Genomic DNA, 26,426 nt, shown 5'->3' on the forward strand with positions numbered 1-26,426 from the left:
TGGTTCTGCGGCGGGGATGAAAGAAGCAAAGTGGAAAGAAACCGCGGCGCTTGGTGATTTGGCGACGGCGGCACGGCACTGCCTCCTCGCTACGAGGCTGCGAGTGATGGCGGCTTCTGATTCCGGAAGGGGGGAAGGGGTGCTGAAACATTGCCGCGAATCGATCACGATGAAGATCTTGATGACGATCGGGATGGCGCGGCCCGTGGCGCGGCCGCCGCCATGATGTACTGTAACGCGCACCCGTTTGTCATCCCCCTTTCCTTAGCATTCCTCGTCCCTCTCTCTCTCTCTCTCTCTCTCTCTCTTTCTCTCTCTGTCTCCGTCATTGTCTCTCGGCTCCCTTTCTTAGCAGTCGCCAAACACTGCAGGGCTGTCTCTGTCTCCTCTCCCTGTTTTCTTTTGATTCCCACGCCCTGGGCGCGCCGCGCGCTGTCGCTACAGCTGTCGTTGCGGGGACGGCGACGAGCGATGGAAGGAGTGGGGAAGGAGAGGACTTTGCGGAGCCAATATTAGTTTTCGTCCGTTATCGCGAAATTGGTCGGGCATCAATATCGGTGGTGCTGCAGGGCTGCAGAGACTCGGGCCCGGCCGGCACGGCTTTCCCAGAGAATGACGTCACGCCAGATGAAACGCCTTTGTCGCTGCGGCACGCTCCTTCAGGTTTGAAACGACGCGAATCACACACAGCTCCCTCTCTCTCCCCCTTCTGTCTCTCGCTCCCGCTTTCCGGCGTCTGAGCCTCGTCCTTCCATTCATTACCTTCCTCAGGGCCCTCCCCCCCCCCTCCCCCAGTGGCACTCATCGCCCCCGCGAGTCATAACCCTCTACCGCCGCACCGCGGGCCCCTGGTGGCGCAGGCCGCGCTCTAGTCCGTCTGCTGGCGGCGTAGCGCCTCCCCGTCGTGAGGCTAGGCCAGGCTAGGCCAGGCGAGGCTAGGCGAGGCTAGGCGGCGCGATTTGATGCAATCTTTGCCGCTTCATTATGCAGATTGAAGTCAGCGCAGCTCGTTTCGCTGAGGCCCTTCTGCCTTGTGCCGCGTGTATCCCCAGTGTGGCGGCCCTGCGCCGCCCCGCGGCCCCACGGTGAGCCGGGCCCTATCTACGCCCTTTTCCCTCGTGTACCTCGCCGTACCTCGCACCGCGGCGTTGCAATTGGCAACACTCGCACACACACTCATTCTCGCCCCTCACGACCCCGTTCCGCCCCTCGCTGCTCCTCGCGACGCGGGGGTTGCGCGTCGGAACCCCGGCGCCTAATTCGGCGGCAGTTCGGCAGCACGGCCTCGGCGACGTGTCCGGGGCCGGGACGGCCGCCCGGCTCGGCGCCGAGGTGCACTTCAGTGAGCTGACGGCGTGCCACGGCGTGCCACGGCACTCGAGGGGGCGTGCCTGGACTGTGCGCCAGACCTGCAAGTCAGCCTGCGCGGTAGGCAGCCCGCCCGCACCCGCGCGCGCACCAGGCCTACCTCCCAGGCTGACTCGCCGGCGAGAGCCGTCGGCGTCCCTCCCTCCCTCCGCCCTCGCGACGCTGCTTCGAGCCCGTTTCTCGCGGGCCGTCCGTCAGTCAACATGTTGTCGCGCGCGACATGGCGTCACAATACCTGTCGGTGGCAGATTTGAGCGGCGCTCCGTTTGCCGCCTTTTCGCGGTGTGGCGGTGTGTCGGTGCGGAACGCCGGCCGGGGAGTTGAATTAATAACCAACCACCACTTTGCATTTACTTGGCCGTAAAATGCCCCGTGAAATGGCAGCAATTTAAGGCCCGATTCGGGGCGCTGATAATTCGAGTGTGGTTGGCAGGGGATGCCTGCGCGGCCCGGCGAGCGCGCCGAGTGGCGGCCCGGGGGAGGGCGAAGCGAGGGCCGCTCGGGCGGCAAGTAATAAAAAACTTTCAACTCACGTTGCCTCGGTGAGCTGCCAACGGGCCGACGCGGGGCCGACGGGGCGCGGCCTCTCGACTCGCCCGCCTGCCCGCCCGGTCATCTGTTTCCCGGGCCCAGCCACCCCCTCCCTCCACGGCCCAGCACGGCCCAGCACGTGTGTGCGCGCCTCTCAACGCCCTGCGCCATGATTCGACTAATTTGTGGCTCTCTTTCTGTTGCAGGTGAGGCTGAGGAGGAACTCGGTGTCGGGTGACATGCACGGAGTGCAGGTAGAGGTTTGTGGCCCGCTTGTTCGTGCACATGCGCTAGCCAAGTTGTCCTAGTTTTCTTATCTCTCTTCATTCATCCCCATGGTGATCCTCTTGGCGATTTTTCATCCGCATGGTGACTTTCATCCCTTTCATTTCTTTCACCGCCGTGGTCATTTCATCCCTTCGGTCTCCATGGTGACATCCCCCGCCCCCCGTCCCCGTGGAGGCGTCCCCGCCCTGCCCGCTGCCTCGCCGGCCTCGCCACCTGCTGCGTCCGGGGCAATCCATCTTTGCTGGCTGTCGCGGGGCGTGTCGGCGTGTCGCTGGCGTGTCGCTGGCGTGCCGCGCGTCCATGCTGGCGACGCTGCCTCCGTTTTCGCCCTCCACTTCTACATTTATGACGTATGGCCCCGTGTCGCCATCCATCCGGCGCGGCTCGCCGGCAACGCTACGCCCAAGTTGGAACGAGCCCGCCGCCGCCGCCAGCCGCGGTGAAAAATTAAAATGGTTAATTAAAACGCCTCGAGACGCGACGCGGCGCGCGCGTGTGTCGGCGAATCGTAAGTGGCTGTGCGGCGGACTCGTCTCCCTTTCTGCGCCGTGAATAATGCAAGGGTGCTAATGAAACGGGCGTAGCTGTGTTTCTTGCAGTGTGTGTGTGTGGAGCCACGCCCATTAGCTTTGCCTTCTTCTGCGTCTTCTGTCCCACTGCTTCTCCCCGGGTCCCTCCCATCCCCCCACCCCCTCTTTCCGGCTCTTCCGAGTCGCGTCCTGTTTGTTTCGCTGCATGCGACTAACATTTGCCGCTAAACGCGACGACGGAGGAACAGTAGTTTTGAGTTTCCGGCCAAGTTCCAGGCGTGGCGTGGCGTGGCGCGGCGCGGGGGTCGTTGCGCGTAGGCGAAGGCCCTGGGCGATGAAGGCCCCGTTCAATAACCTTTCCAAGGGAGCGGCGGGGCGAAGGACCGGACCTTCGTTTCTCATCCTGTCTCTTGTTCGCTTTCTCATCCAACTTCCCCGCTCTCGCTCGCCCTACGCGGGGGCGCGCGCGGGGCGCGGCGGGCGCGGCGGGGCACGCTGCCAGGAGCGTCGAGTCTAATCAACTTCCCTCTTGCCCGCGTTCCTGGCAGCAGTTGCAATCTACTTGCAGAGATTGCAGCGGGAAGTGGTCCTTTCGGGTTCCGCCCCTCGCGGGCCCTCGCGGCCCCTCGCCCTCGTCGTTTGAACTCGGCGCCGCGGCGCGCGCGAACAGGTTGCCGGCGCCTCCACCGTCAGGGGGCGCCACCAGCATGGCCACCAGCGCGGCGCACGCCGGCCGACCGCGTCCGTGGCGACGCCGGGACGCTCGCGACGCCGGCCGCCGCGACCGCCACGGCACCGGGGCGCCACCTAGCGGCCACGCCGGCAAGCGGGCGGGGGCGGCGGCCCGATGGCGCCGGCGCTACCCCCTGGAGGCCGGCGGGGCGCCGTGGACGCGGCGTGTTGCCAAGCCGCCCCGGCAGGGCAGAGGGATGGAGTATGGATCCCTGCAGAGACTCCGCGCGCACGGCCTACGGGTGCTGGAGCGGCACCGAGCCGCGCGGTCGACGCCACGCCACGCCCCGCCAGGCCGCTCTCCGCCACTGCTTTGGCCTACTTTCAGGCCGGGCTGCGGGCTGGGCTGGTGATGCGCACCACCGTGTCCCGAGCCAAGACGACAGCATTCCGAAGGATGAGCTTGGAAATGAAACGAAAGAAAAAGGGCTGCGGAGGGCGATTTATTTAATTTTTATCGCGGCCAGTCTCGTGCGGTGCCACTTGAAGCAAGCAAGTGTGGGGGAAACTATTGATGAAAGCCTTGTCAAATAAGAGATTACGTTGGAAATTTATTTACGTTTCGCGCCCATTGGACTGTAGCTTCTCCTGCCCACGATCACTCCGACTCTCGTACACTGTTAGAGCGGGGTGCGCTCTATGGGTGTTCACACTCCCCTTTCTGACAGTGGAGCGTAGAGTCCCAGCCGATCGAGCCCCCTGCCCCCCTGGCGGTCGCAGCCGTTGGCTTGGCTCGCAGGGGCGAGGTAGGCCGGCCCGGCGGCCCGGGCTGTGCGGCGGCTGGCCTATCCCGCGATGGTCGGGCGCTCTGCTCGCTCTGCTCTGCTCTGCCTCACCGCCTCGCGGCCTGGCGCTGCGCTCGGCCCTCGGCCCTCAGCCTGGCCTAGCCCGGCCGCGCCTCCGTGCCGCCAGCTCGGGCGGGGCGGGGCGGGGCGGGCAGTGCGCATAACGCTCGCCCGGCGCCTTGGAGTCGGACCGGACGCGACCGGACCGCCTCGCCTCGCGCCTCGGACGCCGAATTGCTGAATGCGGAATCCGCGGCGCGCGCCGACACTGTTTTATTCAGAATCCGGCCACTTCCGGCCGCCGAGTGACTTTCGGAAAGAGAGAGAGAGGGAAGGGCGGAATATTCCTTGACGGCGGCTATTTTATCTGCAGCAGGCTGGGCGTGCTTGCGAGCAGCCTCGGTCGTCGCCATTCCCTAGTATCGCTTTCGAGAAGCCGTTTCTCTTGCATTCTGCACGTGGCAACAAAACCGTCCCGGAGAGGCTGCGCGAATGGAGCGGCCCGGGCCGGGCGGGCCGCACGCCGCACGGAAGGGACAGATCTGATAGGGACATCGACAGGGCCCCAGGGCCCAGGCCCCCACTCCCCAGCCTGGGCCGCCGGGGCCGCCAGGGCCCCCTTCACGTCCAGCTCGGCGGCACTTCTCGAACCAAATCCGTCGCCACGCTACGCGCCGCCACCCCCCGCCACCCGCTGCTGGAGACTCCAGCCAGGCAGGCTGCCTGGAGGCTGCCTGGAGGCAGCGCACGGCACACCGCCCCCACCGCCCCCTCGCGTAGGGCAGGGCTGGCTGCCTGGCTGCCTGCCTGCCTTTTTCCCTCCAAGTTGTCCCGTGACCTGCGGCCCTGCGGGTCGAGGAACCCTCGCGTGGGGGATCGCACTGGACTTCCCCCTCCCTTCCCTTCCAGCCCCCCCCCCCTCTTCTGCTTCTTTCTCTCCGCAGTCCACCACCACCACCTCCTCCTCCCATGTGACCCATCCGGTTTCCTCCCCGTCCATATCATCACCATCATCTATTTCCTCTTTTCTTTCTTTTTCCTTTTTTTTTGGTTGTCGCGTCCTCGTCCTCCTTTGGGCCATTTTTCCTCTTTTTCTGGCGTGTGATACATTTTTCCCGGGCTCGCCCCGCTCTGCTCCGCTGGGTGCCTCCACTGCTGCGGGCTGATTCCGAACAGCGCGCTCGGTCGCCCTGTCTCCCTCGCACCCCTACGGGACGCCCCGTGGGTGCGAGGGAGAGAGAGAGAGACGGCCGCCTGCTCGGAGTGCTGGCCGCGCGCGATATCCTTTATGTGCGGCTCGGAGGAAAGTGGCGGCAGACGTGAATGTGGCCGCGGACTGCGGGGGCGTGGCGCGCCAAGGACGGCCAGCAAGCCGTCGAGATGCCCGGCGCGCGGCCGCCGACCTCGGCCGACGACGACGTGCCGCGCGTGCCGCGCCAACCCGTTTCGGGAGAGGAAATGGAAGAAAATGAAAAGTGCCGCCAGGGCGAGGCACGGCGAGGCACGGCGAGCCGGGCCAGGGGCGGAAGCGGGAGGGGGGAGGGGGCGTGGCGGGATGCAAATGAAGTGGTTGCAGCGGCCAGCCAGCGGGCCGGGGCGGGGCGGCGGCCGGCTGACGTTATGTCGTCAATTAGGGTGGTCATGATGGCGACGAAGGCCGGGCGGGGCGGCACGCCGGGACGACCACTGACTGCCTCAGTCACTACTCCGGGGACGGCCGCGTGGGCGGGGGGCGGCGCGGCGCGGGGGCCGGCGGGACACGGTGTATTGATTGTGCCCCCGCCGCCCCCGCGCCGCCCCCCGCTCCGCCCCCACGCCGGGCTGCGTGGCGGCGCTGTGCGCGCTGTGCGGGCCGTGCGGGCTGCGGCGGTCCAGGGGCGGGGCAGGGCAGTACCCCAGCGTCCCGCGCGGCAGGAGCATCGGTGAGTGTGGCGCCAGTGTACCGCCAGGGTGCCTCCAGGACGCGCGGCAGAGCGCCGACCCGCCAGCCCCGCCAGGTTCCCGACCAGGTCCCCGACCAGGTCCCCGACGACGCGCCACCGCCAGACAGCCACCAGAGTGCGCAGTAGGTATGCCTATCGCGCAGTGCTGCGCAGTGTAGCGGGGACGTGTGCCGTGGCGCCGTCCTCGGGTTGTCCGGGGCTGTCCAGCGCCTAACCGTCTCGCCGTGCGCCGCCCACCTAGCCTCCGGGGGGGTTCCTTTGTTTTGGTGCGGGCCTTGCCTGCCTGCCTGCCTGCCTGCCTGGCTGGCCCGGGCCCGCCGTGGCACGGCACGGCGTGGCTGCATCTCGGTGCATGCGAGTGCACTGTGTCGTGAGGCTGCGGCCTGCCAGTGCACGCGTGCCCCTCCCCCTTGCCCCCCCCCTTTTCCCCCCCGGTCCTGGTTCCAGTCTGGCTCGAGGGGGCGTGGAGCCAGCGACCCCGTAGCGCCGCGGCGTGGCGTTGCACTGGTCTAGGGCTGTCCTCCCGCGCGCCCCTCGCCCCGCCGCTTGATGTGATTGCAGGCTTTGTCGTGCCGCGCTGCAGTCCCTGCAGACCGAGAGTCGTTTTCGTCGCTGTCTCTCTCGCACTCGTGGCGCGTCCCCTACCGGTGCGAGCGAGAGAGGCAGAGCGACGAAAACGGCCATCGGCATCAGCCTGCGGGTTCGGGATGACTTGGGCGACTGCAGACTCCGCACCCCGCCAAGCCTGCAGCCCTGCAGTTCCACAGTCCTTTGTCCGCCTTCGTCAACCTCGTCACCCCGTGCGCTGCAACGCATGCTCGGTTGCTGAAGTAGTCATGTTACGCTGTGTGAGACTGTGAGACTTGTCGGACCACTTTCTGATGGCAGACCGCCACCGTTCCCGTGACCCCATGGCCTCCATGGCCCCCATGGCCAATTCGGGCAAGTGATAATTCGGGTTAGTGAAATAGACTCACCTCACCCTATCGATCGGTGCCGTGCGTCCCGGTGCGGCCTGACTGCAGCGTCAGGTTTGCGGCGGGCCGGCGGGCCTTAGTCTGGCGACTGGCAGGCCCTCCACTGCAAGAGCGCCCGCCCCATCCCCATCCCACTTGACCCTACCTGGCAGAACACTCTGTGGACACAGCGCGGGTCGCTGCGCTGCGCCGCTACGCCCTGCTGTGCACCATAGACTCTGTGTGTACACCGTAAGCTGCAGTCCGCGCCCAGCCGCCAAGCCCCACCCCTGCGTCATTGAACGCCAAAGGTGCTGGCCAGGTGGGGCGGGGGCGGGCGGGGGCGGGGGGCGGGGGGTGGGCACTGGCGAGCGACTCTTGCCTTTCGCCGCACACTTTTGAACCCGCGGAACTTGCAACTTGGTGCTCGACGTTTTGTACTAACTGTCTGTTTGTGTGCGCAGGTCCGGAGCACTAGTAAACCATGGGAGAGCCCCAAGTCCAAGGACGACCTGTATTTGGACGACGCGGCTGACGGGTCGGGTGACGGCGACGGCGACGGCCCGCGGGGGGAGTTCAAGGGGGACCTAGAGGCCAGCGGCTCCGGGAGCGGCCCCTCGGACGACGACGACGACGAGGATTACGCCAGAAGTAAGTCTAATCCGTTTAGAAAACAGACGCCTGAGGTTTTGGATCCCATCCATTGAATGCTAAAATTATTTTTCATTGTTTCATTTCAGAAGGCCCTCAGAAACCGAGTCCAGACGTTACAAGTACTTCAGATAGAAACCGGTTGGAAGAAACGGTCGTCACGAGAACTCAGGTAAATATATGTGTCAAGGTTTCTCATGTAAATTTACTATGTAAAAGAAATTATTATTATGAAGTTTCAGTCGAAACTTTAAGCGTACCTCTCTTTTTTTTGGCTTCCATTCCCTATGGCGGCATGATTTTATTCACATCACTATGTGAATACATCTGAGCCATGATGATTAATTTATTTGCATCGTGTGAAGAAGTTGACAAGACATGTCTTTGACGGACCGCTGTTGTATCTGATTCCAGGCGAATAATGAGCAATCACCTGTGTTCCCTGAGAAGGATTTGAGCAATTCAAATTCGAACCAGGACATAACGCTGGGCGGCGGCAGCAGCTCAGGCAGCGGCAGCTCAGGCAGCGGCCCCAAGTCGCAGCCTCCCGTCACAGACATTGACGACAACACCCTCGGCTCCGGCAGCGAAGACGAGCGAATGGGAAATGAAGGAGTTTACATCATGAGCAACAAACCAGAAGAAAGGGCTGCCTCATTCTTTGCCCAGCCGGGCATTCTGGCTGGTGAGTTTCCCCAAGTTTTGCTTGCAACTTTTTTAGCGTTTTGCTGCTAAACAAGTTTCCCCGTTAACTTTATCCATCCCATAACTTATTTCTGTAAATGTAGTGTGTCGCTCTAAATTTTTTTTCATCTTGCGTGATTTCAGCTGTGATTGGAGGTGCAGTCGTTGGGCTCCTTTGTGCCATTCTGGTCGTCATGTTCATCGTCTATCGAATGCGGAAAAAAGATGAAGGGTCGTACGCTTTGGATGAACCCAAGAGATCACCAACAGTCAACTCATACTCAAAAAATACAAATCGTGAATTTTTTGCCTGAAATTGTGAAGTTCATGTACTTGTTAACTTATTGAAGAGCAAACTTGTAACATTCTGGTCTTACAATAATTTGTAGTTCAGCAAGGTGGCTTAGAACTACATGGCCAGAACCAAAATGACAACATGTCAAGAAAAGCTTTGACATGAGCATAAGACTCTTCAGTTAATGCTAGAACACGGAGTCTACACTAAACATATTCTAGCAAAACACTTCATGTTTTGCGTGAATTAAAATTGTATCTCTATGTTCACACATTTGCTTTTGAGTCTGTTTGCAGCTGCCGACTGGAGAGCATCTTTTATTTATTTTATATTTTGTCAAAATTTTTGTTGTGAGAGATATGGTTTTATTCAACTGATTGGCTTTTATTCTGTTTCCTTGTTGTTACTACTGTCCAAAACCTGTGACAAATTAGTATTTATTGGTTCAAATTGTGTAGATACTTGTTTGCAGAACGGTCAAAAGAAAAAAAAAATAGCAGAGAAGGAAATTTTAAAAAAAGATTTTTAATGACTTTGTTTGATTGAAGGTCGCCATACAGCACAAATTGCTCTGGACAATATGAAGTATTGTATATGGTGTACATTGTGGCACCAATAGCTTGAATTTGCTGTAATGTACTGTTAGGATGAGATAATCAATGAAACGTTGGCACAAATGTACTTTTACATTTCAGATGCTTTATTTGTATTGGTTGAATGTTTGGGACAGACTCACACCAGTTGTGAAAATTGAATCAATACTGAATCGTTTTAGTTTGCTTATTTAGGACTGCGGCTTACTTCTACCGTCCATTTCCTTCTCTACTAGCCCACTCCGTTCAGCTCGAACACTTTTTAGTGTAACTTATTTATTGAAGTCTGTCTTTCTTCAGCTTTTTAGCAAGCTTCCCTGTACTTTTTCTCTGTCAAAGAACGAATTGCAGCAATTTTTTTTGTTTGTGATTCTGTTGAGCAACTTCATTGTAATTTCCTCTTCATTTCATCCTCCTTCTTCTTATGTTTTCATTGTTTTATCAGGAGCTACAGTATATTTTTAAATAAGGCAAGTGTCATATTAGCTGCGGCGCAAAATGTTCCTTTTTTTCTATCTAGTATTTTAATTGAAAGTGTCATGTTTGCAAGGTTTGTGTTGAATGTGACAGAAAATTACTTGAATAGTTATCTTGTTTGTGTTTATCACTTGTGTATTGTGTATGGGTGATTCCTCAGATTCCGTAGTAGAATTTTTTTATGAATTTCAAATTATTAGTTGTGGGTCTTCCGCATTTGTATTGTCACCACCTTGTGATGAATGCAACAAACCAAAAGGTCATGTAATGCTGATGACTATTGCTCAATATGGTAGCTCCCTTGTGTATAAAACTAATTTTCGGCAATAACATTTCTTCTGTATGATGCACATGATTTCAATCATTTTCCATCACGGCTTACATAAGACAGTAATATGTCCTTCAAATCAAAATCATTTGTTCCCCTTGAAGCAGATGCATCATGGACATTATTCATTTTATCTTCGGTGTGATTTTCATATTCATTATCTTATAAAATGACCAGGCTTGACTTCCTTTTTCTGTGTATGATGTCACATGGGCAATATTCTGTGATGGAATGTCTTAATTTAAGAGCTAGTACCAATCTAATCTGTCTTAATTGTGCTACCTGCAATTTCCGATGTCAACACATTATAAGGATCATTTGTCATAAATTTATAGAACATGAGGACGCTGTGTACTCGTTTTCCAGTACTGCCATTGTGCTCTCTTATGAAAGCACAACATTGTTCATATTATTTTATCAATGATTGTTACTTAAAGGTTTCCAAAGGAATGTTCAGTATTGACTTTTTACAGCAGCACTTGATTTTTACAAATTATATACCATGTCTGATTTTGTAAGTTTTTTGGAAAATTTCATTTTTTATTTAGTTAATGCATATGTCATGTTATAGTATGCAAGCAGAAAATGGTCAATTTTCTTTTTAAGCATGAAAAAATATTTGTAATAAAATTGGTTATTTAAAGTAACATTGTGGTTTGTAATATTTCTCCTTGTTTCCTTTTGCACAGTTTCATTGTTCAAGCGCACAGAGAGGGGGGGAGAGACTGAATAACTGAAGAAAATTTCAAATCTCATACTAAATAGATATATTTTTCATGATTAACACATTAGTAGGGTGTGTTATGTTCTTAACACTCGGCATATCACAAGCCCCACTTTCAATCTACTGTACACACTTTTATACAATTTAACCCTTTTGATCCTGAAGGCACGATATTCCAACCAAATTAACACTCGTGCACATACAGCCAGAACAAGGGCAATGGTTTGTAAAACAACTCGATGCCCAGTTAAAATACTTATATAGAGAATATTCAGACTTTTCAAGTTTTGTCCTAAAGTGGGACTACACAACGGTTCATCAAAGAATGTCACTGGGAAGAGTTAGTGGAACTTTCCCACAATCATATATTCAAACTTTTAGTTTTGTGTAGCAGGCAATACAATGCAACCATTTTTCCAGCTGTGAAGTCTACTGGATTTCCCTCCAGAAACAGAGGGAACAAAATTGTAAGAAGAGTTGGCAACTTTGCTGTTGCGAAAAGTTACTGACTGGCAGGCTATCGCAAATGTCTTGCATCAAGGGATACAGTCAGGATGGGTTACACACAGGTCACACTTCGCTAGGATTAAAATGTTAGAACACAATTTGCCCTACACTACATTTATCAACCAAATCAAATAAATACTATCTATAAGTACATCATCAGTAAGTTCAAAATTTTAATTTCCCTCAACAGGAATGTGCAATGTCAATTTCACAGGTGAGTTTTGATCTACACTACTGATATTGCAACAAAGGAGATAATGGGGCAGAGAGAAACCACAACTAGGGACAATGTGTGAAAGACAAAGTTAGGGTGGATTGATATGTACCAAGGGGATGCCCACCCTGACCAATACACAGCCATATTCCCAACTTTGACGACTAGATTCATTTTCCTCACGTAACTAGGACCTTCCAGTGAGACATGTCTTATAATGAATGACTACAGTGTTCGGGTTCTTGCTTCTTTGTGTTTCTGTTTCTTTTATTGTGCCAAATGAAACCAAACTATTCACGCATTCCTTTAGAGATACGTAATCAATGAGAACCCATGATTCTACAGGAGATTTAAATCTCCCAATAAATTCACATAGTTAAGAAAGACACCATTTGGAAACAAGCAGACACATATTGATGTTGAAAATTCATAACTATAGTGAATACGAAAACTAAAATTGCATACGTAATGTGATAGGAACAAATGGCACATGACAGAACTCCGATGGAAGACCGGGCACAATGGCAATGGCAAAAAAAAAAAAAAAAAAAAAAACGCTAAAAAACAACACATACAGGCAGCCATCAAGAGTTGCCACTTTCATAATGTTGGTAACATTTTTGCATGCATCGTACTCCTTTTTTGATTCCAAAATCAAATTTACAACTGCAATTACATGCCATTTTCTTCCTACAAACACAAAGGTCATTTCAGCTTCAAAATACAATACGTTTCACTTACACCTCCATCAGTTTTACAAAGACAAACAAATGATACAAAATGGCACCAACTGATGATGGGAAGGCGAGGACAATTAAGACAATTACAAATTACAATAAATAGTAAGAATAAGGTCCCGTGAACACACTGCCCTCATACCAGTTCGTCCCCACCGCGGAGGAGACCCGCCACAGCCGCAGCCCTGCCCCGGCCGCCCCGGCCGCCCCGGCACAGCAGCCTTGGCACCGCCAGGGCCGGCAAGGTGAGGACCAGCGCGCGGAGCACGCCAACGAGGCCGCGCCGAAGGAGTCTGCCGAGGCCAATGCCGAAGCCGAGGCCGTATCGGCAGACCCGCAGCGCGGAGGGCAGGCCGGGCAGGCCGGGCAGGCTGACGGGCAGGTTGATGCTGAGGGGGGTTCGCGCCGAGGTGCGGTGCGTGCGGGGCAGCAGGGTCCGCGGGCCAGTATCACAGTCAGGCGCCGCCGCCGCGACCCACGACGCCGAGGTGCCCGACGAGGCGCAGGCGGCCATGGCGGCAGGGTCGCGGCTCGGAGGCTTGGGTCATGTCGACGCCGCAGCGGGGGCGGCGGGGGCAAGTGAGGGGGCGTCCCCGCCCTGGGAGGAGGACGACGGCTCGCTGGGGGCGCGGCTGGCGCGAGACTGGGGCGAGGCCGAGCAGGGGGCTTTGGTGGCAGCTGGGGTCCGGGCTGGCGACCGGGCTGTACGTCGGACTGCCCGCGGGGCTGGAGCCGGGGCTGCTGCTGTCCAAGCTGTCCAGGCTGCAGGGCAGAGGCGACAGCGGGGACAGCGGCCCGGAGCTCGAGCTGCTCGAGGTGGGGCTGCGCGCCAGGCTCTGCTCCAGTTCCAGCAGCTGCCCCATGAAGTTGAGATTCGGCGAGATGATTGGACGGGCCGCCTTGACTTGCTGGTAGGCCTCCGCCATGGACAGCCCCCGCGACCGCATCAGGTAGGCGATGGCCACGGCCGCGGACCGCGACACGCCGGCCTGGCAGTGCAGTAGCACCACGCCGCCGGACGAGCGGGCCTCCTCTGCAACATAGAGAACGAGAGCACGTTAGACGCGGACGAAGAGAGAAAGAGAGCGACAGTGAGGTCGAGCGAGAATCGCAAGCGCCCAGAGGCCGAAGGGAGCAGCCCGATCGGCACCACAAGTGGCGCGAGCGCCGGGGAGGTAGGCAGCCCAACCAACACCCCATCGCCGTGGGCGCCTGGGAGGTAGGCAGCCCAACCAACACGGCAGCGCGCCACGCGCAACTTGTTGAGAGTGAGAAGATTTCCGCGACGAGACAGACGCCATCCCGCCCAGCCCGGGCCGGCCCGGGACGCAAGACGGAGACGCAACAAGCATGACTCACGGACATCAGGCGCCACGCGGCACGCGCTGGCCAAGAACGGGGTGCGCGCCCTGGACGCTCTTGGACAGCCCAGCGGGGCCCAGGGAAGGGCTTTTCGACGTGCCCTTACGGACCCTTACGGGCCCTTACGGCGCCAATCTCACGTCTTAAAAACACCCGCGGCCGCCGTCTCGTTCGAGCACAAGCACGGCCAGAGCACGGCCATGCCAAAGGCAGGCGAAGGGAAGGCAGCGAGCGAAGCGGGCAGCGTCAGGAGCGCGGCGCAGCGCAGCGCGGCAAGGTAGGCGGCGGGAGGGGAGGGGGGGACGCGGCCGACGCGGCGCGGCGAGATGCGATACGACAGACGATGACTCACCTCTCCCCACACCACTCCAACGCCGCCGCCGCCGCCGCAGCAGCGCCCGGCTGCGACGCGGTACGTCGCGGCGGCAGCGGCTAGACGCGACGCAGCGCGGCAGGCGGCTGCGTCCGAGAGGACAGCGCCGCCTCGCACTCGTTCACCTCGGCCGAGCGGCGAGTGTGTGAGAGAGAGAGAGAGAGAGGGGGAGGGAAGCTAAGCGACCGGTGCATCCAGGAAGGGCGTGCAGGCGGCGCGGCTCGTCACGGCCCGGCGCGTACAATGGCCGAAGGGCTGCGTCCAGGGCAGCTAGACCAAGGCTAGACCAGGGACCAGGCCAACGGGGCCAACGGGCCTCGCGTCGCTTGGGCCCAGCTTCGCCAGCTTCGCCACCGCGGCGAGAGCCACTAGCGCTTTCGGACGCCAGCCCACGAGGTAGCGCTAGGCCGCGAGGCGCGACGGCGGCGGCGGCCTCAACTTCCCTCGCCGCACTAGAAAATTAAATTCGCGCGGGAAAAAGCGGGTCAGTTGGAATGGGGCGATAAGGCGTTGCAGGCGACGATTGCCATCGCCAGCCTCCCCCGCGCCGTACGGTGCCGACAGCACGCCGTGACGTCCTCGACGCTTCATAATAAAACTGGCGTAGTGATCGGGTGGCGGCGCCCCGCCACGCCCACTGCAAGTGTTTCCATGACGGCCAAATTGGCGAGACGGCCAAATAAATTCACCCCTGCACGGCCTGGCGTCGGCCTGCGCGTCGGCCTGCCGTCGGCCTGCCCTGCCACCCGATGCCGAAGGATGGAGCGACGAAAGCACGGCGCGGAGTCAGGCGGCAGCAAATCACCCGCGCGCGCGTCATCTGCGCGCGATGGCTCGAAAATAAAAAGCAAGTGCGCTGCCCGCGATGGGGTGAGAAATCCGTAAAGGGCGTGGAGGGCGTGGGGGTCGCGGCGGCTGTCAAAGCACGCCGTCCGTCTCGTCTCGCCTCCTCTCGTCGCGAACGCCGATAAATTAGGCTGGCCGGCTGTGCAGGTCGGGCAGGACACTGGCAGGACCTTGGTCAGGGCAGGGCGACCCTAGAGGCGACCCCGGCATAACGGGAGTGAGTCACACCGGGAGGCACGCACAGTGTACTAGTACGTTACAGTGCACCGGGCGAGCGGATCGCACCGCACAATTCGAACTGACATTGGCGGGGCGACCGCAGCCACGGCGGTGCGGCGGCGCACACCAAACACAGTGCAGGCACGCCGCCACGCCACACAGAGCGGCGCATTCCGGCGAAACGCCAAACCGCGAGGCAGCCCGTTATAATTCCAAGTCCAATGCAGCACCAGTGTGCTGACGCGACGCGCTGGCGGCCGCGGTCTGCACCTCCCCGTCGGAGCCGCGTTGACGGCCACGACCTGCACCTCCCCGTCGACTCCCCGACACGGACCCCTCCAGCGGCATGTCCCACATCCGCCCATTCACCCCAATGGAGCCCGCAGCCCAATGGAGTCTCTGGCCCTCGTCGGCGCGGCGCTGCAGCGCGCTGGGCTGCTGGTCCGCTGGTCCCGTCTCGTAACGATGTGTCGCGGCAATCGAATCAGGGAATCGAGACTGGACGCGACGGCGGATTACCCGCGGCGACAGCTATTGCCCCATTACCGGCCAATTACACCCACACTATCGCCCGCACGCCCACGCCCCCTCCCTCCACCCCCGCGACCGTGTCAAGGGTACGTTCCATGAGTCACGCGGGGCGGGGCGGGGCGGGGCGGGGCAAGGGCGCGCGTCACGGAATTCGTCACGCAACGGCGACGCCGGCGGGGACGTGAACCCGCGCCGACCGCCGCGCCGGCCGCGTCACATCCAACGGCCGCGACGCGCGAATGGACGAATCAATGATGAATGAATGCATGAATGAAGGAGTGAGTGATTCAATGGCAAGGCTAAAGAATGGAGGGTCCCCTCTGCGGTGGCGGCGGCGCTTTCAAGAGACGCAATTTAATATCTCAGCCTCAACGAGGTCCGCGTCGCGTCCACCCTGCGCCAGCCAGAGGGTGCCGATGACGTCATCACTGGAGCCGCCCGCCGCCACGTCGCAGTCGCACACCTGGCCCGCGAGTCCGCGAGCAGGCCCGCGTGGCCTGTGCGCGGACACCTGTACAGGTACAACACGCCGCCGGCGGGCCGCGGCCCTCTCTCTCGCACTCATGGGGCGCCCCGTGGAGGAGCGAGAGAGACAGACCGCGGAATGACTCCGCGCCGCGGCTAGGCGATGGGAACCAATGGGAACTGGGCAGGGCCGGCAGGGCCAGGGACAAGGCTCTGGCTGTGAGTCATCGCCACGGGGACGGGGAATCACCCTAGGCGCCGTCGCCTGTCTCCTGTCCCGCAGTAGAGCGGCGTCAAGCCGAACCGAAGGGTGTCCAATGCCATGTTACTGGACTGGGGTTCCCAGTCACTACACAAGCCAGCTCCTCCCACAGGCCCTCGGGCCCGAAAGGGAAGTCGTAATGAGACGCAAAAAACGAGGCCGGAAAAAAGGGGTTTCCTTCCCGCAGGAGGCCAAGAAGGCGCCGCCAGCTTCCTCTTCCGACTAGCGACCGATGTGGATGAGCCAATCTGGGTCAACGACGCTGCCGCGCTGTCGCGCAAGGGAGGGAAGCCGGGGGGTCATCTTTCCCTCCGGAGGGAGGCCGAGACGCGGAGGCCGTACGACGACAGCGGCACAGCGGCAGCCCGACAGCCAAGGGTGGCACGCCACTGCAATCTGGAGAAACGGTCCACCCATATTCACAGTCGCGGGAATGATCCTTTCAGGGAGCCAGTAATGACTCATACTGTCCATTGTGTTGATGTTCGACGGCGTGGCGCGGCGCGGCGGCCGAGTGGGGTGGCATTGCCCGCGTTGCCCCGCGTTGCGTCAACAAGGACGCCGCCGGCCGCCACCCCTCCGCGATGACTCATACGCAAAGAGTCGCTTTGACACACAACGCCGCCGCTTCCCTGTCTGAGCCTCCAGCGCTCCAGCCTGCAGACTCATTCCGCAGCGCGCTGTCTCTCTCGCACTTCGCACTCGAGGGCCGGGTGCGAGAGAGACAGCGACGGCGTCCAGCCTCGAGGGCCTGGAGGGCCTGGAGGCTGCAGACTTTGCGCAAGCCGTTACGACACTGGGTCTCCTCTTCAGCGCCGCGCACTGAGGTGCTTTGCCAACTCCTCGGGCTAGGCCAGGAGCCGAGCGCCTCGCGCGCCTCGCCCTCCACGGCGGCGGCCCCAGGACCGGGGAACCCTCCTGGACGACGTCCTAAACCGGATTAGACGGCGTAACCGACACCGCCGCCCCGCCCGCCTCACGCAGTGCCCGGCGTCCCCGGCGCCTCGGCGACGTAAACCTATTAGCGCCCCGCTGGACAAGCGGCAAGTCAACACGACGCCACTACAGTGCAGTGCGCGGATTTGCGGCGGGAAATTCAACACCACGTCGAGGCACCGCCGGGCACCGCCCTCCCCGGCAGGCCGAAGGGCCGCAGGGCTTGGCTTTCGAGCGGCCGCGACGGGCCGGGACGTCCAAGCCCCGAGCGACCTAACTTCTCCCCAACTCGGCCCGCTTGCGCCCGCTTACGACTGAGAGAAAGTGAGACTACTCACCGATGAAGGTGTAGGCGTCCTGGAAGTGGGCGCGCAGGCTCTGCTGCGAGCAGTCCCGGGCGAGCAGGGTGCGGTGGCGCACGCCGGCCGCGAGGTACGACTCGTCCGAGACGCCGGGCGGCGCCGACGTGACGCTCAGCACCCAGTCCACGCCGAGCAGGCGCAGCGACCGCAGCGACGCGTCCTGCGCGTTGCCCAGGAACAGGTGGGGCAGCAGCCGCGACGGCGGCGCCGAGTCGATGTCCAGCGGGGGGCTCTCGGGCCGCGCGTCCGCCCCCGTCAGCAGCGCGTCTTCGCACAGCTCCCGGTGGCGCCGGTGGAACTCCCGGTGGCCGCCTGCAACAAAGGGGAAGGCCGTCAGCAAGGCGTCACGACACCGACTCCACCATGACGCGTTGCATCACCTCGCAGAAGACGCGCCGGATGCGTGTGTGTGTGTGTGTGAGTGATAGTCTGTTCCGGCCACTGATTCCGGCAGCCGAGCTTGCAGTTCCGGTGGCCCCGGCGGCCGGCGAAAGGTGCGGTGCACACACTGCGAGGAAGCGGCTCGGCTCATTCATGCCGAGGTGGCGACCGCGCCGGAAGGGTCCGAGGGGAGGGGGAGGGGGAGGTGGCCCTCTTGTAACGAGACGAGCGCGGCGTAACGGAAAAACCGATTCTCCGCGACCCGAAGGCGCCGGCGTCCGTTGGAGAGGACGGTGCCGCGGTGACGGTGTCGTTGGAGGGGGCGTGGCTCTGGCGGCTCTGGTGGCGGTGGCCGCCACGCCGCCCCGAACATTGACACCACCGCGTGTCACTGAGTCACCGGCGCCGGCCTGGAGACCGGGGCCGCCAGGGCCGGCAGGCTCGTCCGCTCCGTCTCCCTCGCACTCGTGGGCCGTTCCGCGGGGGTGCGAGAGAGACGGAGCGACTGTTAGGAATCAGCCTGGCCAGCAGTGCGCCCCGACATCTTTCGACTACAATGGGAACGGGGCTGCTCGCTAGGCCGATGACCAGACCAACCAGACCACGCCGAAGTCGCGAAATGGCAAGCAGCTGCGTCGGGGCTTTTATTTTGAAGCAGCAGCGACAGGGCTCTACGGCACGGCACGGCACGGCACGGCACGGCGGGGTGAGTGACCCCGCGCCCATTCGGTTCGGCGCTGCTACGCTGCTAAAGACGGACGCGCGCCCAGTGCGCCTGCACGCCCACACAGGCACAATCAGCTCGCTCGCACCCGGCCACCCGCGCACACACTCACACACTGACAGTATCAGCGGAAAGGGACGGCAAATTCTCGGAAAGCAGTAAGCGGCGCGCTTAGGCCCGGCAGGAAGCCCACAAGGCGCTCGTGATAGGCCTGACCTTGGTCCCACTGTGCCCCCGCAACCTCTGACCGGCCCCGCCCCGCCCCGCCCGCCACGCCCCGCCACGCTGATAAAAGTGCCACGAATAAAGCACGCCAGACGGGGAGCCACACATCGCCGGTCATTCATATTTCTCCAAGGCGAGATAGCCGCGTCCCGACTCGCATGAATGTGAATCTCTCTCTCTCACACACACACACACACAAGCGCGCGCGCACAGAGGCCTCATTGTCGCCCGGACGAGGAATCCGAGGCGTAATCTAGGAGGGGAGGGAGGTAGATAAACTAGTGTGGCGACCGTCGGCGCGTAAATCCGTGACACCTGCCGGCCGGCAAGGTGAGGGGGAGGGGGAGGGGAAGGTCACAAAGGGATGACTCAGCGAGGCAGCTGGAAAGGCTGGAAAGCCGAAGTCCGTGCCTACGTAGCTGACGTAGCTCGTGTAGCTTTGTGTAGCTTCCGTCCCCGTCGGCCGCAGGATGTCTCCGTCACGCCACGGCGGAATGCGCCCGGGACTCGGGTTCGAATCCCGACGCCGGCCCTTGGCCCTTCGGCTCGACGTAATGAGCGTTTAAATCCATTTCCCTGATGGGCTGCCTTTTTGCTGGAAGGCCTGGAAGGTGAGGGCAAGGCGGCAAGCGCCCCTGCGTTCTCCAACAGTGAATCATCCCTGGAGGGCAAAACGGAGGGGGGGTGGCTGCAACACATCCGTCAGGGCAGGCAGGAGCCAACACATGGCCAGCCAAGCCGATTACGGGGGCGGTGGGGCGCAGCGCCCAGGCAGGGCGATGGCGTCGCAGCGGATGTGCGAATTTACGTCACCGAAGAAGATCCCGGCCGCCATCAACAACAGCATCAGCCACGCGCAGCTGCAGCAGGCTGCCTGGAGGGGGCTTGGGGACGCACTTCCTGGCCAGCAGCAGCACCAGGCCCTGGGCTGCAGGCTGCAGCGGGCCCTGCACTGCAGGCACCCGCCACAGGAAGCGCTGCTATCGCTCTGGCGACACCCCCTGCCGGATTGCTGGATCCGGGAGAGCGTGCCCCATAACGACATCTCATCTCCGATCTCGGCGACCACGGCGCGGACGGCCAGCAGTCTGCAGCCGACTGAATCCGGAGGGTCGTTTCGTCGCTGTCCCACTCGAACCCCTATACGGCCCGCAAAAGCGAGAGAGACAGCGACAAAACGAAACTACGAGGAATGCCGCGACGCTTGTCGACGGCCAGCTCCACTCCACTCGCGTGTCCGCCCTCCGCCCGCGCCGAGGCCCGCGCCCCCGCGATCCTGGCCCGTGAGTCACCCCCGGGTGTCCGTCGGCAGGCAGGCCGTCCCACAGTGGACACAACGGCGGAGGCGGCCAAAAGTCTAGGCGCGTTTGGAGCTCCAGAGTCGCGAAACAGGCCTCGAACCGAACGCGTGACCCCACCAATGGGTTCCTCGTTCGGAGAGCAATCCATCGGTGGGGTCACGCGCTCGGTTCGAGTCCTGTTTGTAGCGACTCTGGTCGGCCGGGCTGGGCCTTCCAGTGGGCTGGCGGGCTCCCCTTCCTGGAACCACCCCATTCCGAGAAAGGCACCTGCCGGCCGGGAGCGAAAGGCCGGCTCACGAGAATAGCGCAGAACAATGACGGGCGACACCTCCCTCTGTCTCTCTCTCTCCATGCGCAGAATTAAAACCGTGCCGTCGCCATTATGCGAAGAGCAGCGCCCTTTCGCCGGTGCGACAGAGAGGGGAGACGCATGGGCCGAAGGCTGGTTGCGAAACCAAAACACACGCCTCGGCGCACGTTGTATTCTCGCCCAAAACACGCAGAGTTGGCTCCAGAGAGAGGAGAGAGAGAGAGAGAGAGAGAGAGATGGAGGGGGCAGGCACACATGGCTGTGCGATGCACTGCGCGATGCACTGCGCGATGCACCCCGGCCCGCACCCCGCGCCACACGCTGCGCTGTGCGCCTCACGGCCCGGGCGGCACGGCGGGCTGGGCAGCAAGTCACGGCTTCGGCATGCGGCCGCGCGGCCCGGCCTAGGGGCCCGGCCTGCCTGCATGCTGCCTGCACCCTCGAGCGCCATGCACGCCATGCACCCACCACGTTTTCTCCTCTTTCCCAACGTCTTGGAGGCCCATAAATTGCCCTTCACCCCCGTGGAGTCGTTTGGTTTGCATTCTGGAGAAGTCGCCACCAGGTTGCCTGCAAACGGCCTCCTGGCCTCCTGGAACCAGCAGCACCCCACCCCACCCAGGACGTGCTCGAAAGAAGCCGGGTTCGATCCCCGGCACCGGCGTCGCGTTTTTCCGGCTTTTCCTCCCTTTGATGGGCAGCTGGGTCCCATGACGTGCCGTGAATGGCCTGCCTGAGAGAGGGTCCAGCAGAGAATAGCTGGCCGCTTACTCATGGCTCGGCCCAGCGAAGGCTCGGCTCCAGTCCAGCCGCTCGCCAGCCACACCGCTGGAGTCTCCAGTCTCCAGCACGGCGGCGTGGCGCGGCGTAGCACAGCGTAGCGTGCCTGCACCACAAGGCCCGGGCCGCCGCGCCACGCCATGCCGCAGCAGCCCGGGCGAACAGACACGAGCGCACTCAACTCAGACAGACAGACAGACCGAGCAGGCAGCCTCGGACGGCCTTGCAGGCCTTGCCAGAGTGCCAGACAGAGACAGAGACTCCACGCTCCGCTTGCTCGGCTTGCTCGGCTCCACGACAGGTACAGTCCGACCCAAATATTCCCTCCAGCAGACTGATTCCGAGAGTCGCTTTCATCGCGCTGTCTCTCTCGCACTCATGGGGCGTTGCGTACAGGTGGGGGAGAGACAGAACGACGAAAACGGCTCTCGGTGTCAGTCGGTAGGTGAGCACGGCCAGCTGCAGCGTCCGCTCCAGGACCATTCACCCTGCAGCCCCTCCCTTTCCCTTCCCGCTGGACCGACGCTGGAGAAGAGCCCAGGGCGCGGCGCGCCGCAGCAACCGTCCGAGCTGCTCAAGCATGTGACAAACTTGAACCCCTTCACGCGAACTCTGCCTGGAGGCTGTTGCGGCCGAGCCAAGCTAAGAAATTCTCGAGACCACGCCCAGGGCTGGTTCAGCCACGGCACAGTGTGTGAGTGCCGCACACACACACGCCACTGGAACGCACCTGGCTCCACAGGTGAGGCCGCCGCCGTGCATAGGCGTGCGTGCTGGAGGAGGACGGCCTGGACGGCCGTGCCGATGTGAAAGCAGCAGCAGCAGCCCTCCAGGGCCCGCCCCCCCCCGCCCCGCCCCGCCCCGCCCCGCCAGGACAGGTCGCAGCCCTTCCAATCGGATTGCGATCCAGTTCCCTCGGGTTGGGCCCGACGACGACGCGACGACGACGCGGCGACGCGGAAGCAGGACATCGAGTTAGCGGCCAAGCAAGTCAAGAGGCAGAGTGTCCGGCGGACTCATTCCGCGCCGCGTCTCCTCGCCCTGTCTCTCTCGCGCCTGCACGGGACGCACGGGACGCGCCGCGAGTGCGAGAGAGACAGGGCGACGGCCAGGACGTGGAGAAACTCGGATCGCAGTGTGCCGCGTCGTGTCCTGCGGCGGACGCGCGATGACTCACGAGGAGTACAGGAGTACCGGGCGGAGTGTTTACAATCGGCGTCCTGAGCCTGTCCAGGACCTGCAGGTTCATTCTGAGGATTCGGAGCGGTTCGTCCCTTCGTTCTGAAAAGCTTGGAGGGCCCGTCCAGGAGGCCCGTCCACGGAGTCCTCAAGGGCTATAACCTACCGTTCCAGGACGGCACGGGCACGAACTGCAGCACAAGGCAGGGTGCTCCCTTCCTCATTCTCCGGCCGGGCTCCACAGTAGAAGGTTGGTATCCACACTGCTAGGACGAGAAGGGCGCAGCAAGGCGCGGCGCGGCGCTAGCGCAGCATGGGCCGTTCAGCGCATGCTGCTACACTTGATTCCACACTTTCACTGTATCCAGAGTATCCAGGGTATCCAGAGGGCGCTGAGGGCGGCTCGCGGGGGGCCGGGGCCGAGTGCGTGGCGGCGGTCAACATTGACGAGGAGTGGGCCGGGGTGGAAGGCTCCGCGCACCGCGCAACCAGGAAGACCACGACGAACACACCACACTGGTCTCCACACGGACACACACACACGAACGCCGCTTCACGTTCTCACTGTCGGCTGGCGACTGAGTGGAGTGGGCTCGCCTCGCCACGGCGCGGCCACGGCACGGGTCGGATCTGCCGCGCTGCCGGCTCGGCTCGGCCCGCGCGCGCTCGGCCTCGGCTCGGCTCTACTCGGCTGGGCGGCGGGGCTCCGCTCGGCTCGGCCGGTTCGGCTGCAGGAGGCCCTCCCTGCAGTTCCCGCGACCGCCGCACCGCCCGGCAGCGCCACCAGCGCGCGCGATGTGTCATGCACTGACGTCACGGCTCTAGCGGCGGTAGCGGCGGGGCAGCCCGCGGGTGGGGAGAGGCCGGGGAGGGGGGAGGAGAGGGGAGGAGGGGTCGAGCCCCAACAGCTGTACAGGCCTGCTGGCCGTTACAAACACAATGCCCGAGTGTTTACTTTTTCTCTCCCATTCTCGCTCTTTCCACTCTTCAACTCTTTTCTTTTCTGCCCTCGTCCTTATCTGATCTCCTTCCCGACCCTCCGAAAATGCCATGTGTCCTCTTCGCGTCCCCGTGGCGACCTCTGGGCCGCCGCGCCGCCCCGCCGCTGCCCGGTGGTTAGTCACTGCTCTGGGAACCTCCCTCGGGGTGGGGGTAAGGGTGGGAACCAGAATTAGGGATTTCTGAGCTGGCCGTGGATGCGTTGCCGCGTTTCTGACCACGGAGTCCCCGAAACTCCGAAACGAGCTGAAGGGCGCCCCCACTGCACCGACACCGTCCTCGGTGAGGGGGTGGAACCCCGAACCACCAAGCGAGCCCCGCGGGCCCCCAGCCGAACGGCGAGACGTCGAGACACCGACTGGACGTCGCGGGTGCCAGCAAACAGCAGACGGCGAGACGTCGAGACACCGACTGGACGTCGCGGGTGCCAGCAAGCGGCAGGGGAACGGCCCGAGGACGTGGGGGGAAAAACCGGGGGGGTGGGGAAGGACGCCGTCGAGACGCAAAGCCACGTCCGCGACGCGAGCCAGGCGACGGTGACCACCTCCGCGACGGCTAGACCTCGGGTCGCCGTCGTCCCGGCCCGTCCCGGCTGGCCGCGGCGTCCCGAGCGACGCCGCTGAGCCGTACAGCTGTCGCGCCCATTTGTTCGGGACGCCGCCGCGACGCCGCCGCGACGCCAACGCGGAAGCAGCCGGGACAGGACGCCCCCTCCCCTCCCCCTCCCGGGCCGCTCTGGAAATTTATGCTCGGAATTAAAGGGTTGGATTCCCTACAAGGCCGGGTCGCTTTGAGGGCGCCGCCGGCCGACTGGGGCCGACCTCACCGCCATGCCTATGTTCGTCTGCGCGGCCTGTGGGAACACAGTTTCATTAGGTAGGAATCCGGGCAGCCCGGGTTTGTAGGTTCACACAGGCGCCGTCGGGGCCCCCGGGGCGGCGGGCTTGGCGGCATGGCGGCACGGCGGCGCCAGCCTTCGTCGCCTACCCTCCAGGAGCTCCTCGTGGTAAACAACGCCGGGAAGCCTGTGGACACGTCATGCTTTACCAGTGCAGGTGTCGGCACGCCGCGGCACGCTGCCGGGTTTCCCGCGCTCCCCGACGAAGGCCGTCTTTTCGGACCAAGTGACACGCATCGCGTAATCTGGCCGACCCGTCACGTTCGCCACGCGAGCAGATAAGTGCGTTTGTGAGTCATGGTCACCCCGGGCCGCACGTCGCGGGTTCGATCCCCGGCGACGGCGGCTGCGCTTTTTGGCCACTAGGCTGTAGGCCGGCCTGCCCCGTCCCGGCCTGTAGGCATGCCGTAGGCCGAGGCCCAGTCGTAGGCCTGCCCTAGACAGTTGGACAGGGAGTGAGGACCCCGAAATACGCTGTGAATCACCGGGCAGGGCGCGCGGTGCCGCGGTGCCCCCTCCTCGAGGGGGCCGAGGGGGTGGAAGGGGGTGGAAGGGGGCCCTCCCCCGAGGAGGGGTTGCATAGGCCAATGGCCCCGCTAGAGAACGCTTGGGGCTCGCGGCTCGCCCCGGGCCAACCTTGGAAGAATTCAGTTCTCTGGCAGTGCAGTGCCAGGGCCTAAAGCGGGCCGTGGCGCTAAGAATAGGAGGACACGAGGTTCGTCACGCCGCGCGACAAGTCCGACATGCCGCACGCACCGCCAGCACTACACCGCCAGCACCGCCACCCGGAAGGCGGACAAAAGGTCTTCGGACAGAAAATTTTAAAAATAAAAAATGAAATGAAGAATAGGAAAAAAAGAAGCAGAATGCTGCGAACGTCCACGCGTTATATGACAAACCGAGAACCAAGCTGACTGTTTGTCAACAAAGGGCAGGAGTCATGCCACTGCCCTCTGAACTCGGACCACTCATGGGACAAGTCGCGCCCTGCGAGTTTCAGTGACTAATGCTGTCTGATTGCTCAAAAGGTGAGATAAAAAATAAAAACGTTTGGGGGCAAACGGTCGACTCTGACTCAGGCTGGTGTGGATTAATCAGCAAACGTTTTATAAGGCCGTTTACACTGTTAGTCAGAAATATCCTGAGTCATTAGCAGGTGGGTCCACTCCTGCGGATTTAATTCGTCCGTCATATTAGCGTTGTGAATGAATCAACCAACAGACCCCAGGGGCCAGGGACGACGTGGAAAGTTTCAGGTTTCCGGGGGATGCTTACAGTCCACAAAGTCAGTGTTACCCCCTAAAAAGTGGCTTGTTCTTACCTTACCTAGAGACTAAGCAAGATCCCACCAAAGAGAACCTAAGGAATCACTTTTTCACGGGAGTTCTAAAAAGGGCGAGTTTTAGCCCAGCCCGCGCCCCTGCTTCCCCCGTCCTCCCTCCACCCCTCGGCCGTGCCATGGTGCCGCCGTGCCCCGACCGGCGGCCGATCGGCATTTGACACTCTAATAGTGTGCCAACTGCGCCAACTGCGGCCGATCCATCTTCCATCTCGCTTCGCCTGCCTCGGCGTGCTTCGCGCTTCGCTTTGGCTCCCCGGCCGGCTTGGCAGTGGCTTGGCCGCGTCGCCGACTCGGGCTAAACAGCCCGGTAAATTTGATACACGGCTTGTAAACGCGGACCAATCTACGGCCCGCTCGGCCCGATCCCTAATTTATTGATTGGCTGTCTCCCTCCAACAACAAGAACAAGCAAGACGTACTGACGTAGCCTCTCGCCCAATTGAATGTGCGCAGCTCCGCGTTGGCAGAGCGAGAGCGGCTGTAATCCGCGTCGCGAGGACCAAACCAGGGCAGGGCGGCGTCGCACGGAGTAGAGTAGCGCACGGTGTGGTGCAGGTGTGATTATAGCACTGCCCTACGGGGCGCGCC

The 26,426-nt window shown here is 61.2% G+C and overlaps 2 protein-coding genes across 6 annotated transcripts in view; one reads left to right on the forward strand and one right to left on the reverse strand.

Annotated features, from left to right (window-relative positions):
• Positions 1-10,183, forward strand: part of LOC117652307 (syndecan) — a 69,880-nt gene extending 59,697 nt beyond the window's left edge. For 2 of the 5 annotated variants that reach the window (XM_034397115.1, XM_034397118.1), the window contains exons 2-6: positions 2,106-2,159; positions 7,598-7,784; positions 7,874-7,956; positions 8,199-8,469; positions 8,613-10,183. In XM_034397115.1, coding sequence (XP_034253006.1) covers positions 2,106-2,159; positions 7,598-7,784; positions 7,874-7,956; positions 8,199-8,469; positions 8,613-8,782 — 765 coding nt within the window. In that variant the 3' untranslated portion in view covers positions 8,783-10,183. The remainder of the gene's footprint in view (positions 1-2,105; positions 2,160-7,597; positions 7,785-7,873; positions 7,957-8,198; positions 8,470-8,612) is intronic. The other 3 variants (XM_034397116.1, XM_034397119.1, XM_034397117.1) reach the window with 2 other exon arrangements.
• Positions 10,184-10,904: 721 nt separating this feature from the next.
• Positions 10,905-26,426, reverse strand: part of LOC117652775 (dual specificity protein phosphatase 10) — a gene marked incomplete at its 5' end in the record, with an annotated part of 38,262 nt that continues 22,740 nt past the window's right edge. The window contains 2 exons of the mRNA XM_034397869.1: positions 10,905-13,376; positions 17,676-18,011. Of these exons, the coding sequence (XP_034253760.1) occupies positions 12,799-13,376; positions 17,676-18,011 (914 nt within the window). The remainder of the gene's footprint in view (positions 13,377-17,675; positions 18,012-26,426) is intronic.

Source organism: Thrips palmi, unplaced genomic scaffold (assembly GCF_012932325.1).
Source record: "Thrips palmi isolate BJ-2018 unplaced genomic scaffold, TpBJ-2018v1 HiC_scaffold_7, whole genome shotgun sequence".
NCBI classification, from domain to species: Eukaryota; Metazoa; Arthropoda; class Insecta; order Thysanoptera; family Thripidae; genus Thrips; species Thrips palmi.